At 44.0% G+C, this 23,978-nt stretch overlaps 1 protein-coding gene across 6 annotated transcripts in view; it reads right to left on the bottom strand.

Annotated features, from left to right (window-relative positions):
- Positions 1 to 23,978, bottom strand: part of ABCC5 (ATP binding cassette subfamily C member 5) — a 123,678-nt gene that overhangs the window by 55,907 nt on the left and 43,793 nt on the right. For 2 of the 6 annotated variants that reach the window (XM_077290143.1, XM_077290145.1), the window contains exons 7-12: positions 14,035 to 14,208; positions 11,603 to 11,750; positions 10,921 to 11,069; positions 7,634 to 7,741; positions 6,313 to 6,663; positions 4,952 to 5,023 (exon numbers count right to left, since the gene is read on the bottom strand). In XM_077290143.1, the coding sequence (XP_077146258.1) occupies positions 4,952 to 5,023; positions 6,313 to 6,663; positions 7,634 to 7,741; positions 10,921 to 11,069; positions 11,603 to 11,750; positions 14,035 to 14,208 (1,002 nt within the window). Of the gene's footprint in view, positions 1 to 4,951; positions 5,024 to 6,312; positions 6,764 to 7,633; positions 7,742 to 10,920; positions 11,070 to 11,602; positions 11,751 to 14,034; positions 14,209 to 23,978 lie in introns of those variants that run through there. The other 4 variants (XM_077290148.1, XM_077290149.1, XM_077290146.1 and 1 more) reach the window with 4 other exon arrangements.

Below are 23,978 nucleotides of genomic sequence, written 5' to 3'. Positions count from 1 at the left end.
TTTTTCCCACAAAAATGATTTTTAGCCCCCCAAATTTTTATTTTCCCAGAGATAACAAGAGAACTTGGACCCCAAAAGTTGTTGTCCAATTTGTCCCGAGTACGCTGATGCCCCATATGTTGGGGTAAACCCCTGTTTGGGCGCACGGGAGAGCTCGGAAGGGAAGGAGCACTGTTTTTCTTTTTCAACGCAGAATTGTCTGGAATTGAGATCGGACGCCATGTCGCGTTTGGAGAGCCCCTGATGTGCCTGAACAGTGGAAACTCCCCAATTCTACCTGAAACTAATCCAAACACACCCCTAACCCTAATCCCAACTGTAACCCTAACCACACCCCTAACCCTGACACACCCCTAATTCTAATCCCAACCCTAATCCCAACCGTAAATGTAATCCAAACCCTAACCCTAACTTTAGCCCCAACCCTAACTTTAGTCCCAACCCTATCCCTAACTTTAGCCCCACCCTAACTTTAGCTCCAACCCTAGACCCAACCCTAACCCTAGCCCTAACCCTAGCCCTAACCTTAGCCCTAACCCTAGCCCTAACCCTAGCCGTAACCCTAGCCCTAATGGGAAAATGGAAATAAATACATTTTTTTAATTTTATTATTTTTCCCTAACTAAGGGGGTGATGAAGGGGGGTTTGATTTACTTTTATAGCGTTTTTTATATCGGATTTTTATGATTGGCAGCTGTCACACACTAAAAGACGCTTTTTATAGCAAAAAAGTTTTTGCGTCTCCACATTTTGAGACCTATAATTTTACCGTATTTTGGTCCACAGAGTCATGTGAGGTCTTGTTTTTTGCGGGACGAGTTGACATTTTTATTGGTAACATTTTCGGACATGTGACAGTTTTTGATCACTTTTTATTCCGATTTTTGTGAGGCAGAATGACCAAAAACCAGCTATTCATGAATTTCTTTTGGGGGAGGCGTTTATACCGTTCCACGTTTGGTAAAATTGATAAAGCAGTTTTATTCGTCGGGTCAGTACGATTACAGCGATATCTCATTTATATCATTTTTTTATGTTTTGGATCTTTTATACGATAAAAGCTATTTTATAGAAAAAATAATTATTTTGGCATCGCTTTATTCTGAGGACTATAACTTTTTTATTTTTCTGCTGATGATGCTATATGGCGGCTCATTTTTTGCGGGACAAGATGACGTTTTCAGCGGTACCATGGTTATTTATATCCGTCTTTTTGATCGCGTAGAATTTCACTTTTTGTTCGGCGGTATGATAATAAAGCGTTGTTTTTTGGCTCGTTTTTTTTTTTTCTCCCTTACGGTGTTCACTGAAGGGGTTAACTAGTGGGACAGTTTTATAGGTTGGGTCGTTACGGACGCGGCGATACTAAATATGTGTACTTTTATTGCTTTTTTGGGGGGGGGTTTAGATAAAGAAATGTATTTATGGGAATAATATATTTTTTTTCTTCTTTATTTAGGGATATTTTTTTTTTTTTTTTTACACAAGTGGAAATATTTTTTTTTTACTTTTTTACTTTGTCCCAGGGGGGGACATCACAGATCGCCTATCTGATAGTTTGCATAGCACTCTATCAGATCGGCGCTCTAACTCACATCGCTGCAGGCTGCAGCTTTCATCTGCAGCCTGCTCCGGACCCGGAAGTACTCCATGCAGGACCCGGATGCAGCCCTGCGGCCATTTTGGATCCGGGGCCTGCAGGGAGGAGACGCTCGGTACAAGGTGAGTACATTCCCTTGTACCGATAGTCTCAGGGAAGCACGCAGGGAGCCCCCTCCCTGCGCGATGCTTCCCTGTACCTCCGGTACACCGCGATCATGTTTGATCGCGGTGTGCCGGGGGTTAATGTGCTGGGGGCGGTCCGTGACCGCTCCTGGCACATAGTGCCGGATGTCAGCTGCAATAGGCAGCTGACACCCGGCCGCGATCGGCCGCGCTCCCCCCGTGAGCGCGGCCGATCGGCTATGACGTACTATCCCGTCACTGGGAATTAAGTCCCAGGTCACCTTGACGGGATAGTACGTCATATGGGATTAAGGGGTTAATCTTTATACGGCACCGACCTGACACTGTCTGTAGGTTACCATGCACAATCCTGCTGACATGTTCCCGTTAATGAATAATTGTTCATCCTTTGTCTGGTGGAATTGATAATGTATAGCCACTTTGGACAACTTTATTGTCAATACAAACTCAAATTCATCAGATAAAAGTTAATTCCACCATCATGCTATGTCTATATGGAGTGAACCGCCACCTTACAGGGAATCTGTCATCAGGTTTTTGCCATCCAATCTGAGAGCAACATAATGTAGTGGCAGAGACCCCGATTCAAGAGATGTGTTACTTATATACTCAAGAACTTACAAGTAGAATATAGTTATTATGTTAGAATCATTAATTTCTACATTTCACTATGTATTAAGAAGAATCCAAGTCATGGAAAAGGAGAGTAGTATACTGACACATTGACTTTATTATATGTGTGGTCAGAGACTGCCTGGATCCAAGCTCAGGCAGTAATAAACTTAAAAATACATACTGTAAAAGGTGAATACACACCTTTGATTTGATATAAAGACTCTGGTGTTACTAGACTCTGAGTTTCTTTGTACACCTTAGGGTACTGTCACACAGTAGCACTTTGGTCGCTACGACGGTACGATCCGTGACGTTCCAGCGATATCCATACGATATCGCAGTGTCTGGCACACTACTGCGATCAGGGACCCTGCTGAGAATCGTACGTCGTAGCAGATAGTTTGGAACTTTCTTTCGTCGCTGGATCTCCCGCTGTCATCGCTGGATCGTTTTGTGTGACAGCGATCCAGCGATGCGTTCGCTTGTAACCAGGGTAAACATCGGGTTACTAAGCGCAGGGCCGCGCTTAGTAACCCGATGTTTACCGTGGTTACCAGCGTAAAAGTAGAAAAAAACAAACCGTACATACTCACATTCCGGTGTCCTTCAGGTCCCTTGCCGTCTGCTTCCCGCTCTGACTGACTGCCGGCCGGAAAGTGAGCGCAGATCACAGCGGCAACGTCACCGCTGTGATCTGCTTTCACTTTACGGCGGCACTCAGTCAGTGCGGGAAGCAGACGGCAAGGGACCTGAAGGACACCGGAATGTGAGTATGTACGGTTTGTTTGTTTTTTACTTTTACGCTGGTAACCACGGTAAACATCGGGTTACTAAGCGCGGCCCTGCGCTTAGTAACCCGATGTTTACCCTGGTTACCCGGGACCTCGGCATCGTTGGTCGCTGGAGAGCGGTCTGTGTGACAGCTCTACAGTGACCACACAACGACTTTCCAACGATCACGGCCAGGTCGTATCGCTGGTCGTGATCGTTGGAAAGTTGCAGAGTGTGACAGTACCCTTAGCCTGGTCACTTGCAATCTGCAATCTCTTAGACGTCTCCCGTCTGCCTGTAGTTTCCATCAGGCCTGCCTGCGGTCTTCGGGGCGTTTCCCGCCTGCTTTTACTCTCCTGGATATCTCTCGCCTGCCTATGGGTTCCAGTACGCCACCTGCCTGCCTACAGTTTTCCAGACGTCTCCCTATGATTCCCAGCATTCCGGCTACCTGGTCCACAGTTTTCTGGAGGTCTCCCGTTTACCTACGGTTTCCAGTCCCTCAGCTATCCATGTCCTGCCTGCATCACCTATCTGTTGCACCGCTGCCCTTGACCTGTGTGCTAACCCAGATCTTAGGCTAAGAGGATTCTCTTCACCTTGAGGTCAACACCAGCAAAACATGTGCAGCTTTGCCCAATTCACTTGTATTGAGCGAGGCCATGCATATATAATCAGAATGTATGCAAATTGCATACTTGTGGCCACATGACATCCAGCTCTTGCCACCGATACTGGAGAATCCTGATACTGTAGGTTGTGCATACTGTTAGGCCATGTTCACACGCTGCGGGTTCCTCTGCGGGTTAATCCCGCAGCGGAATTGAAAATCTGCAGGGCAAAACCGCTGTGGTTATCCCTGCAGATTTATCGCGGTTTGTTCCGCGGTTTCCGCTGCGGGATTACTGCTGTACTATTGATGCTGCATATGCAGCAATATGCAGCATCAATAGTAATGTAAAAAATAATAAAAATTGGCCTTATACTCACCCTCTGACGTCGCGATCTCCCCGGCGCTGCAAGCGGCTGTGCCGACAAGGACCTTCGTGACGTCACGGTCATGTGACCGCGGCGTCATCACGGTCATGTGACCGCGACGTCACCACAGGTCCTGTTCGGCACAGCAACTGAGACCGGACGGCCGCGGGCAGCGCTGAGAGGTGAGTATAGCTTCATTTTTTATTTTAATTCTTTTTTTTACACTATTTTATGGTTCCCAGGGCCTGGAGGAGAGTCTCCTCTCCTCCACCCTGGGTACCACCCGCACATTATCCGCTTACTTCCCGCAACGTGGGCACAGCCCCATGCGGGAAGTAAGCGGTTCAATGCATTTCTATGGGTGCAGAATCGCAGCGATTCTGCACAAAGAAGTGACATGCTGCGGGTTGTAAACCGCTGCGTTTCTGCGCGGTTTTTCCCGCAGCATGTGCACTGCGGTTTGCGGTTTCCATAGGGTTTACATGTTAATGTAAACGCTATGGAAACTGCTGCGGACCCGCAGCATCAAAATCGTGGCGGTTCCGCGGTAAAAACCGCAGCGTGTGAACATGGCCTAAGGATTCTGAAGACTGCAGTCACATAGTGACAGCTTTTAGCAAAAGACCTTGCATCCACTTTAAATCCATCAAAGTCTGCATGGAGTTAAATAACACAAGGTCACTTTTATCCCGCTTCGAAGCTCAATGTATACAGTATATGGACAACAAGTAGTCCTTCAATGTCCCCATCAGGAAGACCAATGGAAATACATGTTAGTTTTAATCCACAATCTATCTTATGTGCACCCACACACAGTTTCTGAAATTAACCTGTATATTACCTGTCCAAGTATAGCAGAAATTAAGGATGTTTTTCCACTGCCCACACATCCACATATCCCTATAAGCTTGCCCTAGAGGGGAAAAGGAACAAAACAAATTATTAATTTAACCAATACTAAGTCAGCAAAGTGTACTAAAAGTAAATTTGCAAAATGTATTATCCAAAAAATGTTTTTTGTTTTTTTTGTTGTTGTTTTTTTTAAAGTATCACTGTGGTTGGGTGTCCGTAAACGAATGAAAACCTGAACCAACGAAATAAGGAAATGTATAATCTCCACAGATTCAGTATCTCCGTTCCAGGTGTCCAAACCACTTCTAAACAACCTGCGGTGTACAGTTCAAAAATTACAGGTTGCCACTAACAGATGGGATTTCTGAAAAGAATCAGTAGGTCGAATTTATCACAGATGTTCCAGGATTGAGAAATAAAGCTTTACAAATTAGCCTATAAATGCATTAGGGGTGTAGCGATTCCTTTATCATCTCACCCCAAATGCACTTCCATGCTCATTTATTACTTCAGAGCTTAATTTACTTCAGGTATCATTTATATTGTTGTACTAGAAATGCATGCAACCATGCCACTAGTTTCAGTTAAAAAAATAATCCTGAAGGGTTCCTGTTAAATGATTCTGTCCAGAACGAAAAGTTATCCCCTATCCAAAGGACAGGGGGTAAGTTACTGATAGCTGGACATCTGACCACATGGTTGCAATGAATCATACAGGAGCATTTATGAGTACTTCACTACCCAACAGTAAGGTAAAGGACTATGCACAAACACAGATGTTAAAGGTGTTATCCAATCATAACTCATTGATGACCTACCCTTAGGGCGAATTCAGACATGCCTGCAAATCGGACAAGCCGGTGGGACTCCCGACCCGAGTGTGACAGCTTCATAGAAACATACGAAGCGGTCATGCTCGGGTCAGGAGGGCTGCAGCCAGTCTGAGCAGTGCGTCCCGTTCTTGGTCTGATTTATACGGACATCTGACTGCACACCCCAAGATAGCAGATTGGCGTGCGACCGACACCCAGCACCCTCATCGATCAGTTGTTAGAAGCTCCAGCAGTGGCTGGATATAATCCCAGTGAACAGAGCTGCAGCATGCAACTACATTTAAAGTGTACTGGCAGCTGCTAGATAACCATGCCGCCGGAGCTTACATAGAGCTGATGGGGTGGGGGTGCTGCATGTCAGCCTCCCACCTATCTAATATTGATTGGACAGGTAATCAATATCTTGTGACTAGACAACCCCTTTAACACCACTCACCATAAATAAGATATTCTACAAAACCAGATTGCTTTCAGCTTATTATTTGAGATATTTTAACAATAGAGTTACAGGTTTTACCTGTTCAATCTCCAGATCAATGCTGTATAAAGCCCGCTGGAGCCTCATACTTGATAGCTGCATTTCTTTGCCTTCTTCATCAGGGCTGGCTTGCTCATCATTATCAACCAGTAGATGTCCTTTTTGCTCTGCTAGAACAGCCTGTGATCCTTCTTTCTGCAAATTAGCCTTCTCTTTCTTTCCTTTTGCCCCCTTCTTGTCTTTTTTCAGTTTGGGGGTGGTCTTCGGAGAGCACTGGGTGCTGGCATGGGAAGAATCCCATGCTAAGGTAGCATTTTGCAGCTGAATGGTGATGTTTGGGCAGGATGGCTTTTTCTTTACCATGTGAACCTCTTCCATTAGAAATAAACTCTGATAGGAGGTTGTGAGAAAGGTGCAAAGATGAGACAGCAGGTCAGGTCTAGGTCACGCAGGAAGCAAAAACATCAGGCTATACAGTGGAAGGAAGCTGCTGCGGAGCAAAAGGTAGCTTATTAGAGACAACTAACTTCACATTGATGGTAACTGGGAGCATTTCTGGAGCAAATTTCCCACTCTAAGTAAGCAAATTAACAGTCTAACAACGCCAGTCCCCCATTTCTCTCAACATAATAAGGGAGTGGAACTGTACATACATAACAAAGACATAGAGCAATGACTCCTGCCATAAAACATGCAGTACAGATAAAGCTATTAAAGACCCTGATGAAGGAATCCCAACTTCATCCCAACATAACCTATTATAAAATCCGCTATCCACCTTCTCAGCCTCCAGAATTCCTCTAGCCATACCATATGCAGCTACACCTAGCGGACTTATCACTTACAGCCTTGTGAGTTTTGAGCTGGAGACCAATCTGACTTGATTTGCTAGAGCTGAAACAAATGACTTCTGTTAGTGGTTATGTTAAGAGCTGACATGCTCTCTTGGGCCTACGTTACCTTCTCGGCAGCCCATAGGTCCCTCTGCCTGCTCCAGTGTAACTTTCACTGGCATGACATAACTATGTCTATAGACCTGAAGACTGGTTAAGCACAAAAAGTGAGTTGTTTGAAAAGAAACAGCTGCGCATCATCAGTCCGACTGTATTCATTAGAGGTGGATGACTGCGAGATTAGGCAGCCAGCAAATACGCACGTATTAGTAACAAACAAATACTGCTAAGACAAGAAATATTATCCCCAGCATAAAACCAAGCAGCCAATAACAATGGATAACTAAAACTTCCAAAAACTAGTAACAAACCCTAATTAGGCCCCAATTAGAATTTTTACTTAAGGACACCACGTCATCCGGACAACGCAGGAACAAACTGCATCAGTCCTGTGGACCGCAGCTTACCTTAAACCTTTCCATCGATACCGAAGCCTCAGAGAGAGATTTCACAGAGAACGGCGTCACCTTTAGTGCAAAGGTCATGGAATTAAAGACTGTGACAACTGTAAAAGCCTAGGAAAAAAATACAACAGGGTGGATTTATCAATACGTTCTAATTTTCTATCAAAGCAAATTGAGACAGTCTTAAAATGCGCAAGATTTCAGTGACAAATTTAGTGCATCTTTAGGTTGTCTAACCAAGTTTCAGCCACCTATTACTTGGCTTAATTTGTGACAGAAATTTGAGCAAAAATTTGGCACAATTTGTGCAGCATTTTAACCAATCCCATTTTCCTTTCCAATGCCCCAAAAGGTGTAGAAAGAGTCAGAAATTCATAACAAATGTAGTAAGTAATGAAGGTTGAATTTCTATACGTAAATTGTGTCAGAATTGTGGAGTACTTAGTATGAGAAAGCTCACAAAATGTGTCTAGCTTCACTATCAAGTAAGCTTTCCACTTCAATGGAGCTTTTCTGTTCATAGCTCGGGAACCGTATGCGACTCGGAGAGCCATTCCTGAATGTTCAGGAATAATCCACACCAGCTAGGTAGTTAGACATTAGATAAACTGGATGTTAGTAAATCGTACATCGTAATGAACCGGCATCCGCTAACAATCTAAGGTTTATAAGCAACCATATACTGGCATAGTCTGATTACAGAAGCTGGCAAACAGATGTACTAGAAATGGAACAAGTTGGCTACTGTGCCAAATGTTACTGCAAATAAATAGTGTTCATGGATTCTTTGTAAAGTATTACACTGGTGAGACTGTACATGAGACCCATCATTGTCGTACTCGACAACAGGATAACAATTAAGAAAAAAAAACGGCAGCCAAAAAGCACCCAGAAGAAACTTTATTGACTTCTATCAAGATATCAGGAAAACAAGAGCATGAGATAATGAATGGCGCTAAAATAGGAAGCAAAGAATTCCTCTACTACCATAGGTAACTGATATGAAAGTACAAAATTTAACAATGACATACAGTATGGTATGACACATGCATAGTTTTCATCCTGAACACTAGGAGACACACAATAAGGCACTACTTCTGGTTTCGTGCATTTATCTTGCCTGCTTAGAAGAGACAGAAAGGTTCAGGAAGACTAGATAGTGACGCCTCTCCTATCACTCGCATGGGAAAAAAGTAATAGGCCACAACTTATTGGGAGCCCTTAAGGATTTATTAATAAAAAATCTGTGACAGTGGCGTGGCAACACCACTGATAACCTCTCCAAAAATATTGTGTAAAGTTATGGCTAATGGGAATCTGTCCAGGTTTTTGCTACTCCATCTGAGCAGGATGATATACAGTGGGTACGGAAAGTATTCAGACCCCTTAAAGTTTTCACTCTTTGTTTCATTGCCGCCATTTAGTAAATTCAAAAGAAGTTCATTTTGTTCTCATTAATGTGCATTCTGAACCCCATCTTGACTGAAAAAAAAAAAACAAATGTAGTAATTTTTACAAATTTATTAAAAAAGAAAAACTGAAATATCACATGGTCATAAGTATTCAGCCCCTTTGCTCAGTATTGTGTAGAAGCACCTTTTGAGCTAGTACAGCCACGAGTCTTCTTGGGAATGATTCAACAAGTTTTTCACACCTGGATTTGGGGATCCTCTGCCATTCTTCCTTGCAGATCCTCTCCAGTTCCGTCAGATTGGATTGAATGTTGGTGGACCGCCATTTTCAGGTCTCTCCAGAGATGCTCAATTGGGTTTAGGTCAGGGCTCTGGCTGGGCCAGTCAGGAATGGTCACAGAGTTGTTCTGAAGTCACTTTGTTATTTTAGCTGTGTGCTTAGGGTCATTGTCTTTTTGGAAGATGAACCTTCGGCCAAGTCGGAGATCCAGAGCACTCTGGAAGAGGTTTTCATCCAGGATATCTGTACTTGGCCGCATTCATGTTTCCTTCAATGACAACAAGTCGTCCTGTCCCCTGCAGCTGAAAAAATCCCCCATAGCATGATGCTGCCACCATCATTTTTTACTGTTGGCATTGTATTGGGCAGGTGATGAGCAGTGCCTGGTTTTCTCCACACATACTGCTTAGAATTATCACCAAAAAGGTCTATCTTCGTCTTACCAGACCAGAAAATCTTATTTCTCATAGTCTGGGAGTCCTTCATGTGTTTTTTAGCAAACTCTATGCAGGCTTTCATATGACTTGCACTGTGGAGAGGTTTCTGTTGGGCCACTCTGCCATAAAGGCCCGGCTGGTGGAGGGCTGCATTGATAGTTGACTTTGTGGAACTTTCGCCCATCTCCCTACTGCATCTCTGGAGCTCAGCCACAGTGATCTTGGGGTTCTACTTTACCTCTCTCACCAAGGCTCTTCTCCCATGATTGATCAGTATGGCTGGACGGCCAGGTCTAGGAAGACTTCTGGTGGTCCCAAACTTCTTCCATTTAAGGATTATGGAGGCCATTGTGCTCTTAGGAGCCTTTAGTACTACAGAAATTTTTCTGCAACCTTGGCCAGATCAGTGCTTTTCCACAATTCTGTCTCTGAGCTCCTTGGCCAGTTCCTTTGACCTCATGATTCTCATTTGGTCTGACATGCACTGTGAGCTGTGAGGTCTTATAAAGACAGGTGTGCCTTTCCAAATCAAGTCCTATTAGATTAATTAAACACAGCTGGACTCCAATGAAGAAGTAGAACTATCTCCAGGAGGATTCACAAGGAAATGGACAGCATGTGACAAATAGGAGTGTTTGAGCAAAAGGTCTGAATACTTATGACCATGTGATATTTCAGTTTTTCTTTTTTATTACATTTTCAAAAATGTTTACATTTCAGCTTTTTTTCAATCAAGATGGAGTTAATGAGAAAAAAATTAACTTTTTTAAATTTACCAAATGGCTGCAATGAAACAAAGAGTGAAAAATTTAAAGGGGTATGAATACTTTCAGTACCCACTGTAGAGATAGACACCCCGTTTCCAAAGATGTGTCACTTAATGGGCTTCTTGCTGCAGTTTTGATAAAATCAGTGTTTCATCCATTACATACTTACCAGTTCTCTGAATGCTGAGCTCTGCATAACCGACTGGCAGCTTTCTCTGTGCTCTGTGCATAGTCAGAAAGCTGACAATCAGTGATGGGGCGGGGTTATACAGAGCTCATGAATATGGAGGACTACCTGGCAATAGGTTTTCTAGTTCTCTAGAGGTTATCTCCTGCTGACTAAACTGTGATTTTATAAAATCTAGAGTAAGCATTCACCTCTATGTCATGTTACCTGGGCAGCGGTGAGGTCGTATCCAAGCATCATGTGCACAGAAAAGGTGACCACACTGGCAATGACCACAACGATAGGAGCAACTCCCACAGTGATGCTCTGGAAATATCCACCTTTTTCAAGGATTTTGCGTTCATTTTCTCGTATTTCTAAAGGAAATGAGAGGCAAATATATGTTTAATGCTCGTTTTTTGCAACATTAACTAAGTCATCTTTTTTCCATAGCTATGAAGAAAAAAGTTGTGTTTCTCTCCCTCGCAGATTAGAGGATAACCCCTTTCAAGTGCAAACAAAGTAGACGGTCAGTGCAAGCTCATCTCTATGATCTCCTGAACTACACTCACTGCTTTGATCAGAGAACATTGTAGGAGCCCGTACAACAAAAAGCATAGTATATACAAAAGGGGCGCCATGGGCTGCAGGGTCAACGCATGAGAACACCACGTCTCGCTTGGGTTGCAAGTCGCAAATTATAATTATTGGTACCGATCACAATATCCTTCCTTCTCCCTGCATCCTTGTTACTTACCTTAATTAAGCCAGGTTCCCTTTAAATATACATGTGATATTCAATAGTGGAAATGTTTAATGATAAAACCCTGCTATCTCAGGATGGTTTTATTAGTTACACATTGCCCGAAATCAGCATGAAAAAGGTTCATGTGGAAGCAGGAGAACTTACTCTGCACATTTTGCGAGATTGCTTTCACCCAAGCATACATCTTAATGAATTTGATGTAATTTAGGACTTCATTCATCTTCTGAACACGTTCATCAGTGACTGAAACACATTTCCTTCTGAAGTATGCAGTGAGTCTAGATACAAACATCTGCACAAAGAAAGAAGTCATTTTTACTAATGCATCATTGGGATGAAAATGCTGCCCCAAATATTTACCCTCATTATTATGGAGATGCTTAGGACTACAATGATACAGTACAATGTGTGCCTTAATATATGTCCTCTCTTGCTATGTTTGATGCCTATATCCTACTGTTGGACTCGTGCCTGGCTAGACAGGCCTTATTTTTATTTAGTAAAGGTTGTTTTCTACATTTTTCAATGTTGTAGGCTCACTACCGTTTCTTCCTCAGTTTTCTAATTATAAGAGGGGACCTAGGACCACGGTGAATGCTGGACCAGTGTCCTACAAAACGTTATGATCAACTCTAGTCAAGACTACAGGGCACATCACCGCTGCAGCTGATTACTGAGTTCAGAGACTTGTTCCATCGACATAGACCGAGCCGCTTAGTACAATGGTTGGATATAGAAATGATGTGCACTGTAGACATCAGCAAAGACCTCAATAGCAGTGGAGAGGCAATGCTGGACCCGGAGTATCCAAGTGTTTATTGTTTTAAACGTGTGCTAAAAAAAAAAAAAATGAACAATCCCTTTAAGGCAGGCAAAAAATTATTGCAGTGGCACAAATTAAATTATTTTATTCTAATTCAAGATTGCACACGATTCCTGTAATTTCCCTCTGCATACTGTTCCATCTTTTTCTTTCAACCTTACCTTATCAACACTATCTACATATACATTGAATGTATTAAAAAGCTTGGCACTCAATAATGCTTGTAGAAAATAAAGTCATTTATTTTACATCTGGACAAACAGATCAGCGGTAGCTCGTTTCTTGCTAAACGTTTTCGGTCCTTTGTGGACCTCTCTCAGCGTCTCAGCACGCCACCAGCGCTCCAGGCAACAGAACGTGCACAGTGTGGGCACATCGCATGCCCAAGCAGCTTATTCTGCTCACAGTCACAGTCTCCATTACTGCCTCTGAAATTTCCTTCTACATATATTGCCAGTATACTCATGCATCTGATTAAATGTCCAGATCCTACGCTCCAGATAAACTTGCTCTGAGGAAGGTCCACAAAGGACCGAAAACGTTTAGCAAGAAACGAGCTACCGCTGATCTGTTTGTCCAGATGTAAAATAAATGACTTTATTTTCTACAAGCATTATTGAGTGCCAAGCTTTTTGATACATTTGATTTAAGGGGCTGGAAACTCTACTTGAGCACCTCTACTCACAAATCTATAGAGTGCCGTGTATCTTGTTCTTGTTACATATACATTGATACATCACAGGAAACTGCCTCTCAATTAAAATTCTAGTAACAAATTGTTCCGTGTTTTCCATCTATCAAGCCCTAAAACTGGGTTTGCTGTATATTTGAAGCATACAAGAGAATGTGAGACTGGATTTTCACACTTTGCCATGAGTCATATTGTATAGAAAATACGCAGCTTCTGAACAATATATGGCCGTTTTATACTGTTAACTTACAGTCTCATGAAGTCAGTAGTATTTCAACTGCAACATAACGCAAATGCTGTAATATCACGATCAGCACATAATCAAGACAAGAAAGAAGCCTGATCTTACCATTTTAGTACAGCAAATATATTACTTATTATTGGCCATTTGTGGAGGAGAATAAGTCAGAGAGGCTTACTGACTACAGCTTTGCTATCCATTACACCAATGCCAATATAGCCCAGAGGTGACAGATGTCACTGGTAGGAATCGGTCACAGCTCCGTTAAAATATCATTAGTCTTTCACAGGGTGTGCATAAAAGTATATTTAAAAAAAAGGGGACGCAAAAAGGGCTAAATGGATAATGCTCAAAAACCAGAAAGTCTAATGGCGGGTTTACAACACCCAACGTGCGGTGTTAAATGACCGACAATCAGCTGTTTAGAGACTGACCCATCAGTAAGACACTGTTCTGTGAATAGACTGCCAATGTTCTTGGCAGCATGTCCTGTTTACTCAGAATGATGTGTTGCAGGGAACAATGATTTTTAAGTTTGTTTAAAAACCCTTTTCCCCAACAAGCGAGTAGTTTACGCTATAGTTTGCTTGGCGAACAAGTGCTTTACTCATTCAAAAATAGGCGACTGGCAGCCTATTTACACTATCCGATTATTGGCAAATGAACATTCCTAGGAAAGCACATTCATAATTGGCAAATGTGAAAATCCAGCTTTTAATCCAGACAGTGAAACTATTTGTGGTCCTTTCTAGAAAAGCAGCAGCATCTCGGAAATGAGAAAAAAACAATCACTAATTAAAAATCTGAAGGAAGTAACTCACCATAGCTGGATAAAACAGAATAAACACTGCAGAGCCAAGAAAGCCAGTGGGACCCAATATATAGACGTTGTACACCATGCCAAGGACTGCAACTATGGGACCTCCTGCCAGCAGACTGCCCACAGCTGCAGCTTCAAACACTCGCTGCCCATCACTGGAGCAAACATTTATAAGCTGGAAATTAGAAGAGAATCGTTATTAAAACCCAAATTTAATGATTATTTAATAAAGATTCTGCAGTGACAAGGTGCTTATTATAAACAAGATAAAAAGTGTCTCCTTCCAATATCACAAGCAGTACAGATAGTATATCAATTCCAGAATTGTATTCAACTGTAATATGGTCTCTTCCTAAAGACCTTCTCATCTGCAAGACCAATATATATCTTTGTAGATTACATTTTAGAGAGTTCTGCTCTCAACTGGATACTATTATTATATAGATATCATAGAATTATAGAATGGTAGAGTTGGAAAAGACCTCCTGCGTCATCTGGTCCAACCCCCTGCTCAAAGCAGGATAAATTTACCATAGCTTGAGAAAGGATCTGTGGAGCTGAAGTGTTGCCTGTTGCACATATGGCTTATTAAAAGTTTCACTGGACTTAATAGTTTTCAATTTTATTTAAAAAAAACAGACTGCTTTTTATTTTACATATCTGTTTTTTGGGCTATAACCAGTGGACTGGCAACTATACTTAACTCTGAAGCTGGTGCTGTGTCAGTTAAAGGGGTATGCCCAGCTCCAAGATCCTATCCCAATATTTAGTAGGTGTAATAATAATATTGTTAGCAAATGCCTCCAATTAGAAATACACTGTAGGAAATATACATATGTTTGCACTGTGTTAGCCAGTAGATAGAAAAATACTCCTCAGTGGTCGATACCTTTTAATGGCTAACTGAAAAGATGGTAACAAACTGCAAGCTTTTGAGATTACTCAGGTCTCTTCATCACTGAGATATAGGGATTTTTGTGTACTCAAAGTAAAATCCTTTTTTCCGAGCCATTCATTGGGGGACACAGACCGCGGGTGTATGCTGCTGCCACTAGGAGGCTGACACTAAGTGATACAAAGAAAGTTAGCTCCTCCCCTGCAGTATACACCCTCCTGCTGGCTCTCAGCTAACCAGTTCGGTGCAGAAGCAGTAGGAGATCAATAACAACATATGAGCTTACAGCATGTCATATTATATATGAGAGTATAGCATATCAGATTGAGCTTACAGCCTGTCATATTACATACGAGAGTCAGATTATAAAAAACAAGCATAAGCTAATACCAGGGTGGGAGCTGTGTCCCTCAATGAATGGCTCGGAGAAAAGGATTTTACGCTGAGTACACAAAAATCCTTATTTCTCCTTCGCCTCATTGGGGGACACAGACCGTGGGACGTCCCAAAGCAGTCCCTGGATGGGGACAACATCAGATCCGGCCCTGTGTAACCACTACTTAAAAGTGCGCCACCGCGGCCTGCAGAGTCTGCCTGCCCAGACTCACATCTGTGGATGTGTGGGAATTATAGTGCTTCAAGAATGCATGCGGACTGGATGAATCCGCAAGCTTGCAGGCGTGCCTTGCCGACGCCTGGTGCCTAGAACCCTCGATAGACAGGGAGATAGGCTGACATCTAGCACGGAAGGACTCCTGGATGGTGAAACTAATTCACCATGTTATCCTGGCCGATGAAATGGCTAAACCCTTCCTTAAAATGTCAGGAAGCCTTCCTCTACCATCAGGAAGCCCAAATAAAGCGTCCAACCGTTGGAAGGACGCCGTCCTCGAGACGTACCTACTCAGAGCACTCACTTGGTAACAATCGATGGGAATGGCCTGAGGACAACCTTCCTTGAAGGTAATAAGGGAAAAAGGTTTGAAAGAGCAGAGCAGCTAGCTCCAAAGACTCGTCAGAGTGAGGATATCGCAGAGAAAAAAGGGCGACTTTCCCTGATAGTAAAGTCTGCCCGGATGAAAAGGAGTCAACTGTAAGGCTCCTAGGACCATAAAGGTCCCAATGATCTAGGACCGTAAAGGTCCCAATGGTGTAACGGTATGCGATAGGGAAGAACTACGTGTGAAAACTTCCTGTGAGAAAATCCCTACTTGCAGTTTTGCTGCAATAAGGTGGGAAGATACTAGCTCCGCAAACAAAATTTGACGTTGTCAGTGCGGATCTCGGAGGATCACTGGTGCCCCTTTCTGCTTCTGAAAGGCTTTCGGAAGTACAGTAGTGGAAGGGGAGTTATGGAAACTGGTACCACGGCAGAACCAGAGCATGGAGTGCGATGGCTCTTGGATCTTGAGGCTGAACCACGAACACGAGTATATTGGCATTCAGTCTGGACGTCATCCGACCTACAACTGGAGAGCTCCAGTGAAGGCAGATCTGATGGAAGACCTCAGGGAGAAGTTCCCACTGCCTTGAGGCGGAACCCTGACGGCTGAATTTGTTTGCCGTCCAGAGTTCTACTCCTGGGATATACAGCTGAGATCACCTGACCGTGGGTACCTGCTAGATGATTGACGTATGGCACCGCCGTGGTATTATCCAATTGAATTCGGATAGGGTGACGCACCAGAGGGCAGTGGACCTGCTGTAGAACTATCGTTCCGATCTCCAGATCAATGATAGGGAGAAGAAGACTGGCATTGGTAGTTACTAATAACCATTGAACCGGGAGAAAGGCCCTGGATGAAGAAGGAGCTCAGAGACTATCGTCTGAAAGTCTGTTTGACTTGCTAAAAACGAGCGGAGCGAAGGAAACCGCTTCCATTGTCGTCACCATTTTTCCTCAGAACTCTCCTAGCAAATCGAATGAAATGAGGGGGTGAGTAATCAAGTCCTCAGAACTCTCCTTGCGTGAGCTCCCCTCCGCCATGACCTTGTCTCGAGGAAGAATTACCATCCTTCTAGAAGTGTACAGGATCATCCTCAAAAAGGATATCTGCTGGGCTGGAAATGAGGAGAACTTGTCTAAGTTCTGCTAGCCCAGGTGAGAGGGTATCGCAAGTGATATAGACGACTCAGCGTAGTCCTGGAAGGGCGTCTAGACAGTCGACCAAACAGGGCAGGACGAGCACACCTCTAGGGTGGAAGAGAAACATGACATCCGCCATGACCCGTGTGAACACTCTGGGTGCGAAAGCAAGGCCGAAGGACAAGGTTGTGACTTGAAAATACTGTTCACGAATGGAAAGGCGAAGGAATTTTTGAAGAGAGTAAGCATCCCGAATGTCTATGGATGCCGAAACTGCACCTTTTTCTGTTGAAGTAATGACTGAGCGGAGGAACTCCATCCGAAGAAGGAGGTTCATGTCAAAGGTTGTTAGAAGTTTGAGGTCCAGGGTCTTACTTTTTGTTCCCCCTTTTTGGAACCAAGATCCCTTAGGATCTAGACTGTGCTGGACAATCCTTATACAATCCTGTCAGTCTCCCGCTCAAAAGATTTGATTGGCCAGTTGTTACTGAATCAAGGTAGTTAAGGTCTCCAGCCAGGAGACCATTGCTCTAGCAATCCATGCGGCAGCTAGGGAGGATAGAGCGCTGAACCCGAAGCCGCAAGATGGAACTAACCAGATTTGCTATATGACAGTCCGTGGTATTTTTAATTGATGACCCATCGGGTAGGGATACTGGTAGGTATATCACAGGAGATTCTACCCGGTTAATCTGCCGGTGGCAGAATGTGCGGCTGCATCCAGCAGGTCATAGCCTCTTGCCATCGCCACTCTCTTTTGACGGTGCAGAGATAAAAGTTAGGAACCTTCGATCCATCAACCTCTTAACAGGGAAGTGGAGAGGAATTGTCCGCCTTCTTGCATCATCCGCTAAATAGTGGTGATGCAGAGGGGGGTGCTCGTACGCCAAAAAAGGGTGCTTCTGTACATCCACAGAGTTCAGGTCTCCGGGTGGACAGGACAGGTTGTCTGGCGTTCGGCCTGGATGCAGAAGAGGAAACATGGAGGCGACACTCCATGTGCTCGTCTGTTGATGGTGTGGGGAGATCGGTGACCTTTAAAGGACCCATCGCCCTTAAAAATCAGGCCAGGCATGGCATCCCACGTAGAGGCTTCTGTCCAGTGAATTGCTTATCCGAACTGAATGGCAAATGCTCTACGAGGGAGTTTAGTCTCCTTATGAGGGACACTGCGTAGTCTAGAGCAGAACCAGAGTCTTCGTCAATGTACCGAGATTGGTTACTCTTCTCTGAAGCTCTGGCAATATCCAATCCATATTCAGAGCCTTCTTGTCATGAAATCATTGGTGAGGGAGCAGGAAACGGAAACTTCCGTTTTCTAGATGCCTGTATGTTTCTAGATGCCTGTACGCTTCTAGAATACTTGCGGCCCCTGCTAGCCGACGGCTCCCATGTAGGATAGGGACCATGTATATCGGTCCTGCGAGCACTCCAAGCCACAGAGGGATTCAATCTCTTGGTCAGAGAACCATGGATTGCGGTTAGTAACGAACTCCACTGAGGGGAACTAGAGGATTAGCTGGGGTTGGCGGCGGAGGGCTCCTCGGATTGATCATGCGCCCTTAAGACCAGGGAATACTGGTCATTCGCCTTTAAGACCAGGGAATACTGGCCTTTAAGAACAGATAATACTGGACATGCGCCTTTAAGACCAGAGAATACTGGTCATGTGCCTTTAAGACCAGGGAGAACTGATCGTGTGCCTTTAAGACCAGGGAATACTGGTCGTGTGCCTTTAAGACCAGGGAATACTGGCCTTTAAGAACAGATAATACTGGACATGCGCCTTTAAGACCAGAGAATACTGGTCATGTGCCTTTAAGACCAGGGAGAACTGATCGTGTGCCTTTAAGACCAGGGAATACTGGTCGTGTGCCTTTAAAACCAGGGAATACTGGTCGCGTGCCTTAAAGACCAGAGAATACTGGTCGCGTGCCTTAAAGACCAGGGAATACTGGTCGCGTGCCTTTAAGACCATGGAATACTGGTCGCGTGCCTTTAAGACCAGGGAATACTGGTCGCGTGCCTTTAAGACCAGGGAATACTGGTCGCGTGCCTTTAAGACCAGGGAATACTGGTTGCGTGCCTTTAAGACCAGGGAATACTGGTCGCGTGCCTTTAAGACCAGGCAATACTGGTCGTGTGCCTTTAAGACCAGGGAATACTGGTCGTGTGCCTTTAAGACCAGGGAATACTGGTCGTGTGCCTTTAAGAGGGACTGGTCAGGTATTTCCTTACACGGGTACTGATGTAGAGTCGATGTGCCCCTTTAATGCAAAAAAAGGTCGCCCCAGTGTGAGCCGGCCGGGTGGACCAAGATGGCCACCGGGAGTTGCAGAGTTGATAAAATCTCGCAGAGAGCGAGAAGCGCCAATTCGGGGGGCGGAGCCACGGACACAATGTTGAATAGGCCCAAGCCGGGGCCTAAATTTCTGCAGCTGGCGGGCAACACCAGCGGGGCGTTCCAGGCGAGATTTCCGGGATGCGGCCTACACATCGGCCGAAGCCAGCCGGAGCGTTACCTCAGAGAGGTGGGCCACAAGAAAGTGGCTGAGGCTGCCTGTCAGCATGTGGATATCCCTCTGAAGATGGATCCACTCACCATCGGTGCGCGTCCCGGCATGGAGCTGCCGCGGATGTGGGTTTCAGCGCTGTTCTGTGCAGTGTGGACGACGGTGCAGGGATAAGCCTCAATCCATCATCCGTTTGTTAGGGATGTGGAGAGGAACGGTCCGCCTCATTGTGCCATCCGCTTACACAGAGGTGGTACAGTGGGGGCTGCTCAGACGCCATAGAGAGGGGCCTCTGTACATCCACGGAGTTCAGCCCCCAGGTGGACTGGGCCAGTTGTCCGGCATTAGGCCTGGCTCCAGGAGAGGATACATGGAGGCGACACTCCATGTGCTCGCAGGTTGCTGGTGTGGGGAGATCGGGACCTTTCTTGAAGGAACCGTCGCCCCTGAAGTGAGCTCAGGCTTGGCTTCCCACGTCGCAGGAGAGGGTACGGGGAGGTATACTCGCCATGCTCGCCTGTTGATGGTTCAGGGGAGATCGGAACCTTGAAAGGATCCGTTGCCCCCTTCACTCCGTTAATTAAAAAATTAAAATTTACAGAAAAGTAAAAAATAAAATAAAATAAAAACGTTGGGGTCTGAAACAGACCCATGTGCCTCCTACAGACACTAAGCAAGAACTGGTTAGCTGGGGGCCAGCAGGAGGGTGTATACTGCAGGGGAGGAGCGAACTTTCTTTGTATCACTTAGTGTCAGCCTCTTAGTGGCAGCAGCATACACCCACGGTCTGTGTCCCCCAATGAGGCGAAGGAGAAAGTGATAGCTAGCTGCTAAATGTCGAACTATGGATACCTAAGGTCCTGCATAGCGAATCAGAAGAACTATATAACATGTCTAATTGGCGGCATTTGTTATTATTATTACTACTACACCTACTACATATTGGGATAGGAGCTTGAAAATGGGAATACCCATTTAGGATAGTTGCTACCCCACTGTTTATAGTGCAAAACATAGATAAAATAATCTACAAATATATATTCAAAATCTTAATACATTTAAAGAGCAACCGCCATTTTAATTTTTATGTAATACACCAATAGTGCACATGAAAATAAACAACTTTTAATATATCAGTGAAGACAGACTTTCCCATTACTGACATAGGAGACGGCGGCTGCAACTGATACAATTCTATGGAAACGGAGGAAGGAGGAGCTAGAGATAGAGCTCCACCCTCCTCCTATCTTTATCAGTAGCAGCTCTCATCCAGGCCATGAAATTATATGATGATGCAACGAGGACCGGATGGGCAACAGGGAGGCTGGTGAGGTGAGAGGTAAGTGGAGTACGAGTATTAGTACAATATTTTTAGTTTATTTATGAAATAACACAAACTTGAGGAAAAAAGTTTCAATTTTCAAACTGAAAGATTATCCCTTTAATCCAGATAGACACACCACACAAAAACATTAATAAATAACTTTTCCTTCCTGTCTGCTTTATAGCAGCACCATTTGTAAAATGTTATTTTATTTTGTTAGAATTTTAGAAATTTTAAAAATGTAGCCTCAATATTTCCTTTTTTCAAGGTAATTTACCAAATTTTTTTTTTTCAGGGACCTATTCAGCTATTTTAATAACAGTACCCCTCAGCATACTCAAAACCTCTGTCAGGTAGTTTATTTTCAGGTGAATTTCAGGAATTATTGCAAAGTGACATGACAGGAATGAAAAAATGTATTTTTACCACCTAAATGTCGCTAATTTCTTAACAGGCCGCTATATCTGGCAAAACCTAGTGCTATTACTTACCATGAATTGCCATGGCAACCATCAGTATCGTACAATCAAGACCTCAGGGTGCTGATCGGGTTAAAGAGGGAGTCCCCACAATGCTAACCATCTAGAGGGGAACTAGTGAGAGGCAGACACAGACCTACTGCTTCAAATACACCTGAGTCGACATTTAGGCTGCCGTCACACTAGCAGTATTTGGTCAGTATTTTACATCAGTATTTGTAAGCCAAACCCAGGAGTGGGACAATTAGGGTATGTTTCCACGGTAAGTAAACGCTGCTTGTTTGATGCTGCAGCGTCAAACAAGCAGCGTCCAGATGTTCCAGCATAGTGGAGGGGATTTTATGAAATCCCGTCTCCACTATGCGTGGAAACCCGCACGCGGCGGCCCTGCGACTCCGGACATGCTGCGCGTCTTTTCAGATCGCAGCATGTCCGTACACCTTGCGGGGACGCAGCGTCCCCGCAAGGCATATCACAGGGCCCTATGGCGAGGGGTGCGATGATCCAGGATGTGTACTGTACACATCCGGCACCATCGCGTACCAGAAAGGGGGCGGGGCTTAGCGCCGAGCGGCTTCGCCGCTGCGGCGATACCGCCGCCCCTCCGGACCGTGGAGCCATACCCTTAGAGGAAAAGTATAATAGAAACATATGCACCACTTCTGCATTTATCACCCACTCCTGGTTTTGGCGTACAAATACTGATGTAAAATACTGACCAAATACTGATAGTGTGACGGCAGCCTTACTCTTAAAAAATCACTACATAACCCCAAGTCGAATAAAGAGTAAAAAAAAAAACTTTTTCTTATTTATCATTGTTTGGAAGGTTATGAATTTTTGTAACATACCTTCTTAATTCCTTATTTTACTGATTATCCGGCTACGTTAAGCTCCCTTAGAATATGCTTTTAACTACCGCCCAGCAAAACTATACTGTTCTCTACTTACAATCAGGGGAAAAAAGAAGAGAGACTCAGACAGGGAAACTTCTGTATTCAGATTGTAGATAGTACCCTGACTGCTGTTCGGTACCGGGACAAAATCCTCAAGAGTTATTGTTGCACATTACACTGGTGCAGTGGACCCTGGGTTTCTCCTGGATGAGGAAAGCATTGATGACATTGACAGGCCCTTATGTTCCACAGATCTTACATTGAGGAAGAAAGATCTCCAGCCGTGTAGACTTGGATTAAAAGTCCAGTTTATTCAAACAATTCCATTAAAATCCATGGAGATGCAGCAAATGGTAGATTACTTAAACTGTAAAGCGCTGAGGAATATGTTGGCGCTATATAAAGATTATTATTATTATTATTACCTGGTACAACTGACGCATTTTGACCTGTTAAGGCCACTATCCATGCAAAACGTAATTATGTACATAAAAATAGTAAATTTACTTCTATCGTGACTGGTGTTTCTTATTCAATCAATATGTATATGAACTGTAATACGGAAGGTTTAATTTACCTAAAAGAATGTACAATCTGCAGGTTACAATATGTTGGCTGTACTATCGGACCTTTTAAAAAAATAATCAGAAAACATTTGTCAGATGTGTCCAGTGCTAATACTCATAACATCTCTGCGGTTTCTAATCACTGACTCTTAGGGTGCGTGTCCACGGTCCGTAATGACAGCGCTTTGGACGGAGTGGAAAACCTGCTCCACCCAAAGCGCCGCCCCCTTCTGTACGCACGGTGATTCCGGATGTGTTCATTGCACACACACATCCAGAATCTCCGCACCCTATGCATAGGGCCCTGTTACTTACTTAGTGTCGCCGCAAGGTAAACAGACATGCTGCGTTCTAAAAAGACGCATCGCATGTCCGGAAGCGCAGGGCCGCCGGATGAGTGTTAGCACGCATAGTGGAGACAGAATTTCATAAAATGCTGTAACATCTGGACGCTGCGGGTTGAACGTTGCTGTTGTACGCAGCGTTCAATCCGCATGTAATCCGGCACGTGGAAACATACCCTTAAAGTTATGGGTATTGAAAAGGTCTCTAAACCTTGTAGAGGTGGGGACTTTAGACGTAAGGTCTTAAAATCGAGAATCCTTTTGGATTTTCAAATTGCAAAACCAGAACCCCACTGGGTCTGAACAAACGACAAGATTTAATTCTACAATATGATTGAATTAATATTTTTCCTGTGCTTGCTATAATTAGGTATAAGAATTACATTTTTTTCTTGTATTCTATATAGTGCCATAATGTATTTCTTGCTTTTTTCTGTGGTTTTCTGTATTCAATTAGTTGTTGTTCCAATGTGGGACTTTTAATTACTGAACCTACTATGTTGGATGTGGGGTTTTAATTGATGCACCTGTTATGTGTTTAGAGTTTTCTATTTATGTCTCACTGGTCTGACCACACATCATACCATGATTAAGACCTTAACAGGTCGAAACGCGTCCGTTGTACCAGGTACTCTACCGTTTGCTGTATCACCATGAATTTTAATGGAATTGTTTGAATGAACTGGACTTTTAATCCAAGTCTACAAGCTGGAGATCTTTCTTCCTTCCTGTTTTTCCCTGTGGACAACACCTCTGATCAAGGCACCTCCATGCGTGAATTCTATTCACAATCTATCAAGACTTACGCCCTTGTGCAGGTTAATATACCAGGACTCCTGCTG

This window comes from Ranitomeya variabilis, chromosome 2, assembly GCF_051348905.1.
Source record: "Ranitomeya variabilis isolate aRanVar5 chromosome 2, aRanVar5.hap1, whole genome shotgun sequence".
Lineage (NCBI taxonomy): Eukaryota > Metazoa > Chordata > Amphibia > Anura > Dendrobatidae > Ranitomeya > Ranitomeya variabilis.
Note: the sequence above shows the minus strand (reverse complement) of the source record. Positions and strands in the feature narration are given on the sequence as shown.